Source organism: Miniopterus natalensis, chromosome 6, assembly GCF_054644295.1.
Source record: "Miniopterus natalensis isolate mMinNat1 chromosome 6, mMinNat1.hap1, whole genome shotgun sequence".
Taxonomy (NCBI): domain Eukaryota; kingdom Metazoa; phylum Chordata; class Mammalia; order Chiroptera; family Miniopteridae; genus Miniopterus; species Miniopterus natalensis.
In genome coordinates, this window is record NC_142086.1 from 26,728,929 (window position 1) to 26,744,331 (window position 15,403).

At 36.2% G+C, this 15,403-nt stretch overlaps 1 protein-coding gene, 1 non-coding gene and 2 pseudogenes across 8 annotated transcripts in view; 2 read left to right on the plus strand and 2 right to left on the minus strand.

Annotated features, from left to right (window-relative positions):
- SENP7 (SUMO specific peptidase 7) overlaps positions 1 to 15,403 on the plus strand; it is a 106,653-nt gene that overhangs the window by 487 nt on the left and 90,763 nt on the right. For 5 of the 7 annotated variants that reach the window (XM_016199688.2, XM_016199689.2, XM_016199691.2 and 2 more), the window contains exon 2: positions 8,674 to 8,726. In XM_016199688.2, the coding sequence (XP_016055174.2) occupies positions 8,674 to 8,726 (53 nt within the window). Of the gene's footprint in view, positions 1 to 7,071; positions 7,160 to 8,394; positions 8,727 to 10,601; positions 10,720 to 15,403 lie in introns of those variants that run through there. The other 2 variants (XM_016199694.2, XM_016199690.2) reach the window with 2 other exon arrangements.
- LOC107527092 (small ribosomal subunit protein eS1 pseudogene) lies at positions 2,677 to 4,909 on the minus strand (annotated as a pseudogene).
- On the plus strand, positions 6,226 to 6,325 carry LOC148092862 (small nucleolar RNA U3; annotated as a pseudogene).
- On the minus strand, positions 9,714 to 9,847 carry LOC148092863 (small nucleolar RNA SNORA36 family). Its single transcript, XR_015714756.1, has one exon. It is a non-coding gene; the product is annotated as a small nucleolar RNA SNORA36 family (small nucleolar RNA).

The window sequence follows — 15,403 nt, forward strand, 5'->3', positions numbered from 1 at the left end:
TTTCTTACCCCCTTACCTCCCAGTAGGTAGCCGAGGCTGCAAAGGTGAAAGGCGGGGCTTGCTAATTGACTCTTCATTAGTGAGATAAATGCTGCAACACGTTTTCCTCCGTCTGAACTGACGCGCTTAATCTTACTTTTCCAGCCTCCTTGTGCTTCTTCCAATAGTGATTAAAAAAAGTCTAACAAAGGATTTAAAGCGGTCCTTTCGTTGTGTTTTTATTCTCGGCATATTTTGTTTTTGAAATTGCCTTATGGTTTATTTATTGATTTTTTTTTTTTTTTTAGAGAGAGCGAGCAATTTTTGTTGTTCTACTTATTTATGCGTTCATTGGTTGTTTCTTGCATGTGCCCTGACCTGATGAGGGATTGAACCCTCAACCTTGGCGATCAGGAGGAGGCTCTAAGGAACTGAGCTATGGTGCCCTGGGATGCTTTATGGCTTAAATTACCATCTTCAGTCTTGGGTACTACATCTCAAACGAACACCTGATGAATCAATTATTTTGTTTTGTTTTCTCATTTCCTTTTTTTAAAAAATAATTTATCTTTATTGTTGAAAGTATTACAAGTGTACTCCCCCTCATTAATCCCCTCCACCAGGCATCTGCCCTCCCCTTTTGTCATTTCTTTTGTACTGTTTGTTTTTGCAGAGACAGCCTTAATTCCAAATTTACTTAGGAGTGCCCTTGTGGCAAGGCACCTCAAACTTTGTTTCCTGTCCTTATCGGAAAAGGAGAGTGAACACAGACCTCTGGGACATTTCCTGAAGCAGTTGAAAACCTGAAATCCCTTTCATAAACAACCAGAGTCATTTTGTGTGTGTGTGTGTGTGTGTGTGTGTGTATTTTAGAGATACTCTTTCCTTTGAAAATGCATATATAGATACAGAGATGTGTGTGTGTATGCCTCCAGTAAATCATAGCATTTGTATTTAAGTACTTTCTTCCTCCCCTAAAACATTGAAGTAAAATTTTAGGACACATTCAGAAAATGCACACTGTTTATGTGATGTCCTTTGTGTGCTTCCTAACACAACTTTAGGGCTAGTCATTACCTCAGTTTAAAATGCACTCATGAGAAGCTTCTCAAGCCTTTCTTCAGAGTACATTGAATCTATATTTAAAAATTATTTATAAGCATGATTACCTTATTTCCAAGTTCACAGCATATCAAAAGCAGTAAATTAGATAGGGACAGATTAAAAAAAGTATTGGCACCAGAGACAGGTTTACTGATAGTTAAATAAAATAATAATTAAATTCATGGGTCATTCAAGGGAGAATGACCATTAGAAACATTAAACAACAATAAAAAAAAGTATAACATATATTAGAGTTATAGATCACAATTTATAAATGAGTTTTTGAATTAAAACAGGAGAGTTCAAGTAAACTTTTAGGTTTTCATCTGGTTGATTCAGACAACATTCTTCAAGATCTGTGTTCACTTTCTTTTAAGTGTACATATTTTTTTATTTAAAAATTTTTTTATCCCAGCCAGGTGTGTGGCTCAGCAGTTGAGCGTCGACCTAGGATCCAGGTGATCGGGGTTCGATTCCCGGTCAGGGCACATGCCCGGGTTGTGGGCTAGGCAGCCGATCAATGACTCTCATCATTGATGTTTCTGTCTCTCTCTCTCCCTCTCCTTTCCTCTCTCTGAAATCAATAAAGATATATTAAAAAAAAAATTTTTTTTAGAGGAGGGGGAGAGAGAGAGAGAGAGACATCAATTTGTTGTTCCACTTACTTATGCATTTATTGGTTGCTTCTTGTATGTGCCCAGATGGGAGATTGAATTTACAACCTTGGTATATCAGGACGATGCTTTAACCAACTGAGCTACCCAGTCAGGGCTGCACATTTTTTTTTTTTAATACTTAGGTACTAACAAGTGTGCTAAGAATTTTATAAATGTTTAATTATTTCAGAAGCCTCATAGGGTGGTTATTTATTATTTCTAATTTGCAAATGGCCAGGCTGGGACTTAGAGAGGGTAAGCAACTGTAAGCAACAGTTAGAAGCAAGCCAAGGTTCAAAACCTGGTCTTTTTGACTACAAATTTATAATTTTAACCTTGTCTACTGTCACAGGACATTAGTGAGCCTACTTGGAAAAAAGGTTCCATGGACAATTGTGTTTGACAACTGTAGTTACAAGAAGATTTTTATTTACTGCAGACTTTTTCAGAGCCTTTGCCCTGGTTCTGTACATTGTGCCTCCCAAAGAGAGTGACTGAATATGCAGTTTCTCAGACTTGCTTGATTTCGAAACACTTTCCTCCTTCCCCAGTTTCATTTTGAGGATCTAGTGGAATAGGAGGCAAGACCATATTTTGATAGAGACTTTCAAGTGGTATTGGGAGCTCAATATAGAGTAGTAGGTCAATTAGGGATAAATATAAGAACTATTAAGTAATTTAAAAATCTTTGTTAAAACAAGTTTGAATTTGCAGTAGTAGTAGCTACAGTTACTACAATTATGTGATTTTCTTCAGCAGTGTTAAGTAGTCCAGAAAGAATTTGGGGAAAAAATGAATTTAGTTTTTTTTATTTTGTTAATTCTCACCCAAGGATAATTTTTCTTTTCTTTCTTTTACAAATAGGATTTTTTATTTGTCACCATTAAGTGCCTGAATTTTAAACAGATTCTTGGACTGGGGGCTCATATCCATCAGCTCATTCAACTTTAGCACCTGTCTCATCCCCAGTCTCTTTTCCAGAAATGCTAGCTTCACCATGAAGCTCCATGAGTTTTCACAGTTAAAATGTGGGCTCCTTCAGCATTTTGACTTTTCTGACAAAGACATCATGGAGTGGGTAAAAGATGGGCAAGCTTTTCCTATGTATTTTCCAATGCTGGAATCAGTTTATTGACCACTTCTTTCAAGTCATTTTTCTGTAACTCTTAGGTCATGATTTCTATCATCATCTAGAATTGGTGAACCTGTTGATGCTGAGCATAAGAGATCTTCTGAATCTGATTGTTGTGTTCTTTAGTAAAACCCACGGAATAGAGAAAGCAAATAACCATTGGTAGTTTTGACTTCAACATGAGCTTCAGTGCTGGTATGCCACTTTTTGACCATGGAGCACGTTTTGTCTCTGGTAAGGTCCATGCTATGGAAATTAGTGAGGCAGCTTTTGCCCTGAACATCCGCAGTAATTAGCTTGAATTTTCTAAATGTGGCTTCATCATTCTGCAGATCAGCTAGGCTCACTTCAAATACACGATCCTTGAGACCATCAGATGCGATTTTGGTTCCTTGAGTTCTTGTGACTAGTGTTTTCCCAATATTTCTTGTATTGAACATAGCTGGTGCTTTCACATCATACCAATCTTTCTTAGAAAATGGATCAACCACTTTCTTCTTGGCTCCCTTTTTAGTGCCTTTTGTAAGGTACTTGTTCTTGCCTACCACTGTTGTGCTTGCTCAGAGAGCCAAAAGGCAGAGGATATTCTTCCCATTGATTTTTAGAGAGTGGAAGGGAGGGAGGGAGGGGGAGAGAAACATTGATGTGAGAGAGACACATTGATTGGCTGCCTCCTGTGCATGCCCTGACCGGGGCCAGGGATTGAACCTGCAGCCAGGTACATGCTTTTGACTGGGAATCAAACCTGTGACCCTTCAGTGCAAGGGCTGACTCTCTAACTTCTGAGTCACACTGGCGAGGGCAAAATGAATTTAGTTTTAGTTAGGGTTAAAGGGTATGACAAGATGTGGGGGCAAAAAATGTGAGGGTTCAATGTGGGGGTTCAATGTGAGTGAGGAAATGGAAGGGTCATAGGACAGTATGTTGTAGAATGAGAGGTTCTTATTTGAGAATTTGAAAGGTGCAACACGATTCCTTAAATCCATTCATAAGTGTATATTTCTGAAATGGGGACGTGTAGAGGAAGTTTGTTAAAATAGAGTAAATTAAGGTAAGTTCTTTGTATTGAGTAAGTTGATTAATAGAAGTGTTAATGGCTGGCATCGCTCAGTGGTTAAGCATCAGCCTATGATCCAGGAGATTGTGGTTCAATTCCCAGTCAGGGCACATGCCTGGGTTGCGGGCTCGATCCCCAGTAGGGGTCATGCAGGAGGCAGCCGATCAATGATTCTTTCATCATTGATGTTTCTGTCTCTCTCTCTTTCTCTTTCCCTTCCTCTCTCTGAAATCAATTAAGACATATTAAAAAAAAAAAAGGAAGTGTTAGAGATTTAGAGTGATGGCAGAGAGGAAAACTATGAGTCAAGTATCAAAATATTCTAGGAATGTTAGAGAGCTGGTCTTGGCTCAGTACATGGCAGTCACAAGTATGGATGAGATAATATATCCAATTTATGGGAATTTTAAAAAAAGGAATTATTGCAATAAAGATAGAATATTCATTGGAAATGGTGGTTGAGGGAGGAGATTGTTTATTCCTAATTTTGTAAGTGGGAGAAGAATCTTCTTGAGAGAGTGTCTTAAAAAAATAGTGTAGTCAATAAAAAGCTAGGATTCAGTTAAACTAAGGTGGAGGACATGTTCAAGGAAAAGATTCAGAATTTAAGGAAATAGTATTACTCTAGAAAGGAATTTAGTGGGCTAAGGAAGAGATAGAGAAGAATGTAGATGAAAGGGTAGAGTTGAATTACATAAGAGATGTAAGGCTCTAGGTATTCACATCTAGGGCGGTGAATGTCATTCCCAGGCCTGATGATGGAAGGCAGAGGATTGGAAAGTAGATTAGAGGCACATGGTAACACAGGAAATGGGTTATGGGTAGGATTGAGTAGCTGCAAAGATCTAGACTCGCACTTTGTTATGGTGCTGTCTTAAACCTGTCTCCCAGATGGGGAAATCTAATGTGAACCTTCATTAATTTAGGAGGCTGGCTGATGTGAGCTGTTTCATCCTAGCTGCCTGTCTAAAACTTACCCATTATCTAAAACTTACCTCAAAGCTCAGTTCAATTATGCCTTTTAAAGAACTATCTCTTAGTTAACTAAAACTTAAAAAAAGTTATACCTAGTTCTGAATTTCCAGGTGTCTCTGCACTTCTTGTGTGATGTTTATCAGATTTCATAATGTATTCTAGCTTGCTGAATTGTTTAGTCTGTGCTGTTTTACTGTTAATTTGTGACAGGGACTGTCTTACTCGTCTTTAATCTCCATAGCATCCAGCATGCCTAGAGTACACTGGTTAAGAATACTATCTCTGGAATCAGATCAGTGATGGACCAACATGATGACCTTGGGCAAGTTATTTGGATTCTTCAAACCTAAATTCTTCATCTGTAGAGATAATACTTTTACTGGTTTCATGAGACTTTTATAAGGATTAAATAAAATAATTTCTGTAAAGTACTTAGCATAATGCCTGACAGTAGTAATTACTATTATCCTAAATAAATGTTTATGGAATAAATAAGTGAATGAGTGATTCCAGAAGTTACTTGGGAAAAAGTCATGCTTTTAATTGTTTGACTCATATATTTAGGAGGAGACTAATTAGAGAGATTTTCCTATATGATAATACTAATATATGCTGCTGAAGTCTCTTAAAGAAGTATATTTTAATGTAAAACATAATAATAGTTACCACTTATTTTGTATTAACTATGACAGACATAATGCTAAATATTTTAATGCTAAATATTTTAATATAGACTATCTCACTTTAATCTTAACAGTTGAAAAGCTGGGTATCCTACCTGGTTGGTGTGGCTTAGTTCGCTGGAGTATTGTCCTGTACACCAAAAGGTGGCTGGTTTGATACCCAGGTTGCGGGCTTGATTCCCAGTTGGGATACTTGTGGGAGGCAGCCGACTGATGTTTCTCTCTCACCTCTCTCTCTCTCAAAAAAGAAAAGAAAAGAAAAGGAAAAAAGCTGCATATCCTGCCCTGTTTTAGAGACGAGAAACTGAATCTTAGAGAGGTGACAGCTAATAAGCACTATGTACTCTTGAGCATTATGCTATACCAGATAATCACAAGTAGAGGCACATCATATGTTTATTAAAATACTCCAAAACCAACTTGGTATAAGATGGAGCAACTCAATTATAAAAACCCCTAAAATTTTGGGAAGTCACAGTAGTATTAATTAAAGAAATAGGATAACATGCTACAAAACAGTGTAGAAGCACTTTTAACTCAGTGAATCACTTTGGGAATAGTAATCTATAAATTATAATTTAAGCAATTAATATTCCTTTTTAAAAAATACATGTTATTAAATTTAAAAATGACTAGAGAAAGACTATACTTTCAGGGATCACTTATATAGTTTGTTACTGGAGAGGTTTCTCTGAATGTTTAGAGCAACTGAAACCACAAGAAAAAGAGGCAGTGTGTTCTCTAGGGAAAAAAAATGGACTAGAAAGTAAATTTATATAAGTTAAGGGTAAACAGATTTCTTACCATTTGTTTATTTACTTAACTGAATTTATTGGGTGACACTGGTTAATAAAATTATATAGGTTTCAGGGGTATGATTCTATAATACATCATCTGTATATTGTATTGTGTGTTCACCACCCCAAATCAAGTTTCCTTTCATCACTCTTTATACCCCCTTTTCCCTCTTCAACCTCCCTCCCAACCCTTCTCTCCCTCTGGTAATCACCACATTGTTGTTACCTGCCTATGAGGTTTTTTTTTCTTAATCCCTTCACCCTTTTCACCCAGCCTCACAATGCCCCTCTCCTCTAACTCTTACCATTTATTTAAAAATTATTTATTTATTTTTGGTAGTCTCTAAGCAATGCTATTTTATTAAAAACTACTTAAAATGATCGAAAGCTTATATAGAGAGGTTAAAATAATTTTTACATCAATGTTTGCTTCAAGAAATGAATATAGTGAAGTCAGTATTATATATTATGAACTTAAGATAAATTTTTTTCACTATATAGATTTCGGGATAAACTATAGTTCATTATAATTGTTATTTAAAAAATTAAAAAAAATTTTAAGTTGTATTACATATGGCAGAGTATACATATCTTTATTTTTTGAATTTTGTTATTTAAAAAAAAATTTATACATGTTTTAATATATAGCTTGATGACTTTTAATACTTATATACATATACCTGTGTAGTCATCACCTAGATCAAGATATAGAGCATTTCCAGCATCTCAGAAGGCTGACTTGTATCCTGTTCCAGTCAATATTCCTTTCCTCCCAGGTACTTCCTATTTAGGACTTTTATCCAGTTTGAAGATTGGGTTGTCTCGCCTTTGCTTTGTAGGAGTTCTTTATACATTCTAGTTATGAGTCAGGTGTTTGAATTATACAGTATTGTTAACTGTAGTCACCCTGCTATTCATAGATATATGTATTATAAATAATCTTTTTGTTCAGTCTGTGGCTTGCCTTCTCACTCTCTTAATGATGAGGTTTGATGAATAGAATTTCTTAATTTTAATGAAGTAAAGTTTATTAATCTTTTTCTTCATGAATAATATTACTTGTGTCTTGTTTGAGAAATCTTGGTCTACCTTCAAGATCATGAAGCTATTCCTTTCCTTTTTATTCTAGGAGCTTTATTTGTTTTCTCTTTGACATTTGAATCTGTGATCCATTTAAAGTTAATTTTTGTGTATAGTGTGAGGTAGAGGTTAAGGTTTATTTTCCCATTTGGTTATCAAATTGCCTCAGCATTACTTATTGAAAAGATCATCCCTTTACCTCTGAATCGTAGTGATGTGTTTGTCATAAATAGATGACCATACAGGTGTGGATTTCTACCATTCATTTTTATTATGAAATATAATATTATTATGTGATATATTCCAGTAAATTGTAAGTTACAGGAAAGCTTAGACTGTATTTAGTTTGCTCACTGCACTGTACTCATTACCTAATACAGTGCCAGGCAAATGATAGACATTCAATCAATATTTGCCGATTAAATGAAAGAATAAAAAAAAAAAAAATTTACAGGAAGTCTAAAAAATATTGGTGAAGAAAGACTTAAGCTGTTCCGAGGTGCATAGATGATTAAATATGTAGTAGAATTAAAGTGTTTTTGTAAAATATTTCCAACTTCTAGCTCTCAATTTCTGCTTTGTCACCCCTGTTCCCCCCAACCCAATCATAAGAATTTGATAATTTATCTGGTTATATGGTTCAACCAATATTCATTAAACACCTATTGGATGTTAGGACTTTTGCCAGAGAACTTCTTTTTAGTTCTTAGAGGCAGGTTTGACTCTTTTTAAAAAAAAAATTATCATCGTAGATATATTGTTTAATGGAGACATTTTGTGTGAGAATCTGCTACTCTTTTTTTTTTTTTTTTAATATATCTTTATTGATTTCAGAGAGAGGAAGGGAGAGGGAGAGAGAGTTGAAACATCAATGATGAGAGAGTCGTCATTGATCGGCTGCCTCCTTCACACCCCTGACTGGTGATGGAGCCCACAACCTGAGCATGTGCCCTGACCGGGAATCGAACCTTGATCTCCTGGATCATAGGTCGATGCTCAACTGTTGAGCCATGCCAGGCTGGGCTCTGCTACTTTTGATTATTTTTTGACCTTTATGTTTTTAGTCCATCAGGTTCTGTGAAATGTATCAAAATGTAAATTCTAAATCTATCAAGAAGTTAGTTTAAAGCAAAGGATGGCTGTGAAAGGTTTTATGGCATTGTTTATCTCATTTAGATATTAAATGATAACTATTACCATGTCTTTGTAGAAATTGTCACAGAAGGAAAAAGGAAAAAGTCTTCATCTTCTGAGTTACATAAGGTATGCATGAGTTTTCCTTTTAACCTGTTCATTATCTTTAGAGTTACTGATATTGAAAGTATTTTGCTATTTGTCTTTTAAAAAAAATTTAAAGAAAATATTGTAAAACTGTAATTAATTACTGTTTTTTGAAGAATGGTGTATCCTAATTAACTGAGGGTTAGCCAGGGAACCCTCTCTGGGACCAGCCTTGTTTAAATTATTGTAAGAGTACCAGTATACTTTCCAGGCCTCATTTTAGATTTTATATAAAACATAAGACAGTATTTCTTTGATAACTCAATGTATTAGAGTGCCTCATGTTCATTCATTATAGTACTGTAAATGTATAAGAGTTATATTCAAGTTATGTGCTGAAATTACTGTTTGGAATATGTCCTTTTAAACATTCATTCATTCATTCATTCATTTTCTATAAGCCAAGAGTAGCAAAACAAAGTTTCTACTTACTTAGGAAGTGTTTCAAAAATTAATCCATTTTTAGAAAGGTGATCTTTTTTCCTCTAGAATTTTGTGATTTAAATGCAGTAGTATTTACATTATAATAATTTACATTGTAATAATTTATTAGACACTTTTTTCTGAAGCATTCCAAATTATACACAGAAGACTTTAATTTGGCACAGAGACCTTTAATTTGATACATTTTGTGGAACAAGGAGGGCTATGAAAGGGAATCAGGAGACCCTTATAGACCCTTATAAGAAATAGGTACTCTTATTTCTGCCTTGGTTTACTTCAGATATTCAGGATGTGGTTTCTTTTTGTTATTTAGAGAGAGGAAATGAGAGAGAGAGAAAGAGAGAAACATCTATGTGAGAGCAAGAGATCTTATAAGCTGCCTCCTGCACTCCCCCCTACTGGGGATCTATCCTGAAACCAGGCATGTGCCTTGTCCAGGAATTGAACAGGCAACCTTTTGGTGCATAGGACTATGCTCAACCAATTGAGCCGCATTGGCCAGCATGTGGTTTCTTTTTTTTTTTTTTTGGTAGGCTGGGAAGTAAATGACTAGAGCAATACTTTCTATCTAATCATCTCCCTTAGCCTGTGTTTCAATGTCCCAAAGTTTAATGAACAGAATAGGGAAGCTGCCCTGAACTGAACTCAACACTTTGGAATTGTGACCTGGTTTCTTTATGTAAAATTCTGGATTTAGCTTAAGTGCGGTAAATGAGGGAGGTTAAAAAAAAAATCTTATGTTGCTACTGTACTCAGTTTTATTTTTTTATTTTTATTTTTATTTATTTTTTGTGTACTCAGTTTTAAATACCTGTGTACTGACTACTACTTATTTTCTGTTTAATACTCTCCTTTACGCTGTTGCTTCATGCAATTTAATCTGAGATTCCACCATTAGAAATTCATAATATTGAGTAAATCATTTCACTTTCTTATTTTTAGGTGTACTACAGTAATTTTAACTTTTTTTTAAGTAACTTTAGATTTAAAGAAACGTTACAGAAATAGTACAGTTCTTGTCTACCTTTCACTCAACTTTCCCCAATGTTAGTATCTTACATAACCTTAGTACAATGATGAACATTAAGAAATTAACATTGGTACAATACTTTATTTTTTTTTTAAATTTATTGATTTTAGAGAGAAGAAATGTCGATTTATTGTTCCACTTATTTATGCATTCATTGGCTGATTCTTTTATGTGCCCTGATTGGGCATTGAACCTGAGACCTTGGTGTACTGGGATAACGCTGTAACCAACTGAGCTACCCGGCCAGGGCTACAATACTGTATTTAATTAATTAATTTTTTTCATCCCTGGGTTAGTACAATACTTGAAGTTAAACATTAGACAACATTAGACGTTATTTAGATTTCTTCAGTTTTTCTACTAATATCATTTTTCTGTTCCAGGATTCAATCAAGGATCCCACATTATATTTAGTTGTCATGTCTTCTTGATTTCCTGCAGTCTATGACAGTTCTTCAGTCTTTTTTTCTTTCATGATTATGACACTTTTAAAGAATACTGGTTAGTATTTTGTCAAATATCCCTCATTTTGGTTTGTCTCAAGTTTCTTATAATTAGATTAAGGTTATGGCTTTTTGCGAAGAATACGACAGAAGTGATGTACCCTTCACAATCTATCAGGGGGTACGTGATGATCATATGTCTTATTATTGGTGTTGTCAGTCTTGATCACCTGCTTAAGATGGTGTTTGCCTGGTTACTTCATTGTAAAATTACTCCTTCCCTTTGTAATAAATAGATACTTTGGGAGAGATACTTTGAATCTATGCAAGTGTGCTTTCTCTTAAACTTTCAACCACTGTTTTAGCTTCTTGCAGTGGATCTTGCCTTTAACTGTTAATATATGATATTCCATGGGTGATTTTCTATTTCCTGCACTCCCTTTATATTTATTAATTGAAATTAGTATGTAAGGGTGAGCTGTCTCTCTTCCCCCTTATTTATTAATTAAATTATTTAATTGTATCAATATGGATTCATACATATTTATTTTATTCTATGAATTATAATGTACTATACTGTTATTGGTTTTGTTAGTCAAAATTTTCCAGTTTAGGTTTTGGGAGATCTTTCAGGTGGGCTCCTGTGCCCTTTTGACCTGCTCTTATCTTTTTTTTGAGCACTTTCTTACTTTCTGCTACTACAAGATACTTTCCAAGGAGCCCTGGTTCTTTTTATTGAAGAATAGTATTTAGGAATCCAGGTCTGGGTGCTAGGTATGCTCATTGCTGCAGGGGTGTCATAGTATCTAGGCTCTCTCAATAGATAGGAATAGAAAAATATATGTATATTAACCCATAAACATATACACATCTCTATATTAATTTCTCTGTCTACTTATCTGTACACCTGTAGAAACCATGAATTTAATACCAGTACTTCCAATTCTGATTCAACACCACAAGACTTATTCCAGCATTCTCCCTTTTCTTATATTTTTATTTTTTATTTATTTTTTAAATCCATGTCTGAGGATATGTTTTTATTGATTAGAGAGAGAGGAAAGGAAAGTGGGGAGAGAGAGAGAAATAGTGATGCAAGGGAGAAACATTGATTAGTTGCCTTCCCTACATACCCTGACCAGGGATTGAACCCACAGTCCAGGTATGTGCCCCAACCGGAAATTGAACCCTTGACCCCTCAGTGTACAGGACGATGCTTCAACCAACTGAGCCACACTGGCCAGGGTCCCCCTTTCCTTTTTAAATGTTTCTCATTATTTGTAATATATTTATTTAGTTGTTCAACAATAATATACACATATTTTATACCTATTTAGTGATTTTTAGAGAATGTTTATAAAAGCTGGGGATAGTGAAACAAGGACGGGCCTAGGGCAGAGGAAGCAACAGGAAAGAGACTAGATGGGGAAATGAGCCTAGACTGGGCCGCTTTGGCTTACTTAGAAGTCAAAGAAAAAGGGGCCTTATGGACAGGTTCAGGGGTTTATTTCGGGACAGGCTGCCACTCACAGCCCATTGCTCCCCTGGTTGTAAGTCTTGTGGGGTCCCTTAGAGTTTGGGAGATGCATGCCTGTGGGGGAAGAAGAAGGGGAGGGGTAAGGCATGGGTGTGCTCCTGGGAGGGAGAATATGCCGGTACTACTGCATTTTAAAAATGTAGAATGTCTTAGAAAATTAGTGTACTAAATTCATGTTAGTAGTTTATAATACTGCTTTTTCTTAAGCCAGCTAGGGAAATAAATTACTGAAAGAATTAGAGCTTTGATGGATATAAGGACAAGACACTGATACCATTTGAGTTTAAAGTATTTAAAAAATATTTCTGAAGCAAAACTGGTTTGTTCCAGGTGCTCTCCCTCCAGGGAGCATGCCCATGCCATTCCCTTCCCTTCTCCTTCCCCCACAGGCATGTATCTCCTAAATTCCAGGGGACCCCACAAGACTTGCAACCGGGGGAGCATTGGGCAGTGGCAGCTTGTTCTGGGATAATCCCCTGAACCTGTCTCCAAGGCCCCCTTTTATCTGACTTTCCAGTGAGCCAAAGCTGCCCAGCCTAGGCTCTCCTGTTGCTTCTTCTATGCCCTTCCTTGTTTCACTGTCCTAAGTGTTTTTACTGTGGTCAGTAAATTCTTGCTTGCTTTCCTACAAAACAAGCAAAACAAAGCTCATTTGTTGCAGAGAAATTAGAAAATTCAGTTGAGCAAAAAGAAGACTACCCAGACACAATCAAAATTAACACTTTGGTGTATAGCCTTTTAATTTGCCTCTCTGTATATCTATTTATAATAAACAACTATTTTAAATATATAAAGCCCGGCCGGGCATGGCTCAGCGGTTGAGCGTCCACCTAGGATCCAGGCGATTGGGGTTCGATTCCCGGTCAGGGCACATGCCTGGGTTGCGGGCTCGATCAATGACTCTCTCATCCCTTTCCTTTCCTCTCTCTGAAATCAATAAAGATATATTAAAAAAAAAAAAAAATATATATATATATAAAAGAAAACCACAAAGTACTGTTTTATAATTTACCTTTTCTACTTAACTATGTTGTGAACATCATTTCCTAAATCAAATTTAAGGTATTGTTCAGTAGATATGCATTGAATACTTTACATGTATTGGACATGCATAAGTACACCAGGGAAGCAGCGGTAACCATTAAAAAAAAAAGAGTATTTGAGCCAAACTGACAACATAGGTCAGGGACCAAGATCTCAAATTCTCCAGAGAATAGCAGTTTGGCAGCTTCTTTTATGCATTTGAAATTAAGGAGGGGATGTAAGGAAGATTGGAGAACGGAAGGTGAGGATTGAATTATAGGATAGGTAATAAGATTATGTACACTCAGAATGTTGTGAGGTTTCAGTGGCTGAGTAGCAGTTGGTTAGAGCGTTGTCCCAATATGCCAAGGTTGTGGGTTTGATCCCCTTGCAGGGCACATACAAGAATCAACCAATGAATGCATAAATAAGTGGAACAACAAATCTCTCTCTCTCTGCCCCCCTCCTCCTCTCCCCCTTCCTCTCAAAAAAAAAAAAAAAATCAATAAAAATGAAAAAAATTGTTATGAGGGTTGATACCCTCTTTGAGGGGTATTCTGGTATTTCAAAGGTGTGTTAACTTAGATACACAAGGATATGGATGGGGCTGGCTTAAAAACTTTCTCCAAGGAAGTTACAGGCTTGGGGCATGACTACCCACCATACCTGCCCACTTAGGAATTTATTCAGATTACCCTGTGAGGTTACTTTCATCCACACTTCCTCTTTTTACTCCTAAATTCGAAGGATGCATTGATGACTAACCTTTTGGTCAGTGTGATCTCACAGTGCTAGGAAGGCTCATTCCTGGGAAGTCTCAGTATCAATGTCGCCTTGACCATTGGGGATGGCACAATACTGTAACCATGGGATCTGGATTGAGGCAGAATTTTCCCAAAATGCGAAGGGCAGGTGAATGGAAGGCGGTCAAGTCTTATGGCCTTCATTGCGAAGGGGGGGACAGACACGACACCACACCACTCTGGATTATTTCTATCCTGTCAACTATCATGATTCTAGTTTTCCCTTCTGACCCATTTTTTTGTACTTGGCATCTAGTATAACATTTACTTAGGCTATGAAAGAGTTTTAACAGTTATCTTTTATACAAGTTGAGTAATCATAAAGTTGGAGTATATAGAGAAACCCAAAGAACAAGTGTAATTGTCGTGATGAATATCATTAGCAGACAGAGAAGGAAACAAAATGGATTCTGAGTTCAATATCAATTCATAAGTACACAGGCCTTGCTGATTTCTTAGGATAGCTGTCTACCTCGGGTCGGTGGCTTCTCGTCCTCGAGGAGTCTTTGATGTCCACTGACAGGGGTAGATGTCCATTTGTGATTAGGAGCCTGATAAGTTCCCTTTTAATGAGGTTGGAGAGTGTCTTTTATTTGATGTCATTTCCAAAAAACAAAAATCTCCAGGTGGCAGTCAATGATCTTTAAAGTTTTTGCTTTTGGGAACTTGCTATGGAAGGAAGCAATTAACTTGGCATTTTCTTGAAATGACACTATCAAACCTTGGCAACAGTATAAGATGTCCCCTTTAAATAATGGGAGCTCATAAGTTCATCTAAGTCCTGCTTAAATGCACTCTGGTACATGAAGGAATGCAAAAAACAAAAAAATGGGGAGCCAGGGAGCAGGGAAGAACCAAGCAGCTGTCTTGGATTTCCCATTGCCCCTACTCTTCTTTTAATTTACAACTATTGGTTACCCATATGATATATCCTAGAAGTTTTCTTAGATATACTGAGATTTTTTAACCCTTAAAAACCTCGATGTCTAATGAAAACTAAGAAGTAGTCAATTAACATTCTTTAGCTTGGACACTTTTATAACCTCTAGAAATATTTTCGTAGACACAAATACCAGTTATTAACATAGACTTATTTTTTGTAAAACCCAAAATAAAGACATGCCTGATTTACTTAAACCAACAAACTTAAGCTAGCTTTTATTTACTAAGGATTAACCTTAGATAATGTAAGCTTGAAAAGCATTTGTGCTAGTGTCTGTATTTCTAGGAATTTTAGGGTACCCAATTCTGTTTTAAAATTTTTTATCCTCACCCAAGGATATGTTTATTGATTTTAGAGAGAGGAAGGGAAAGAGAGAGAGAGAGAAACATCAATCAGTTGCCTTCATATGTGCCCCAACTGGGGATCAAATCTGCAA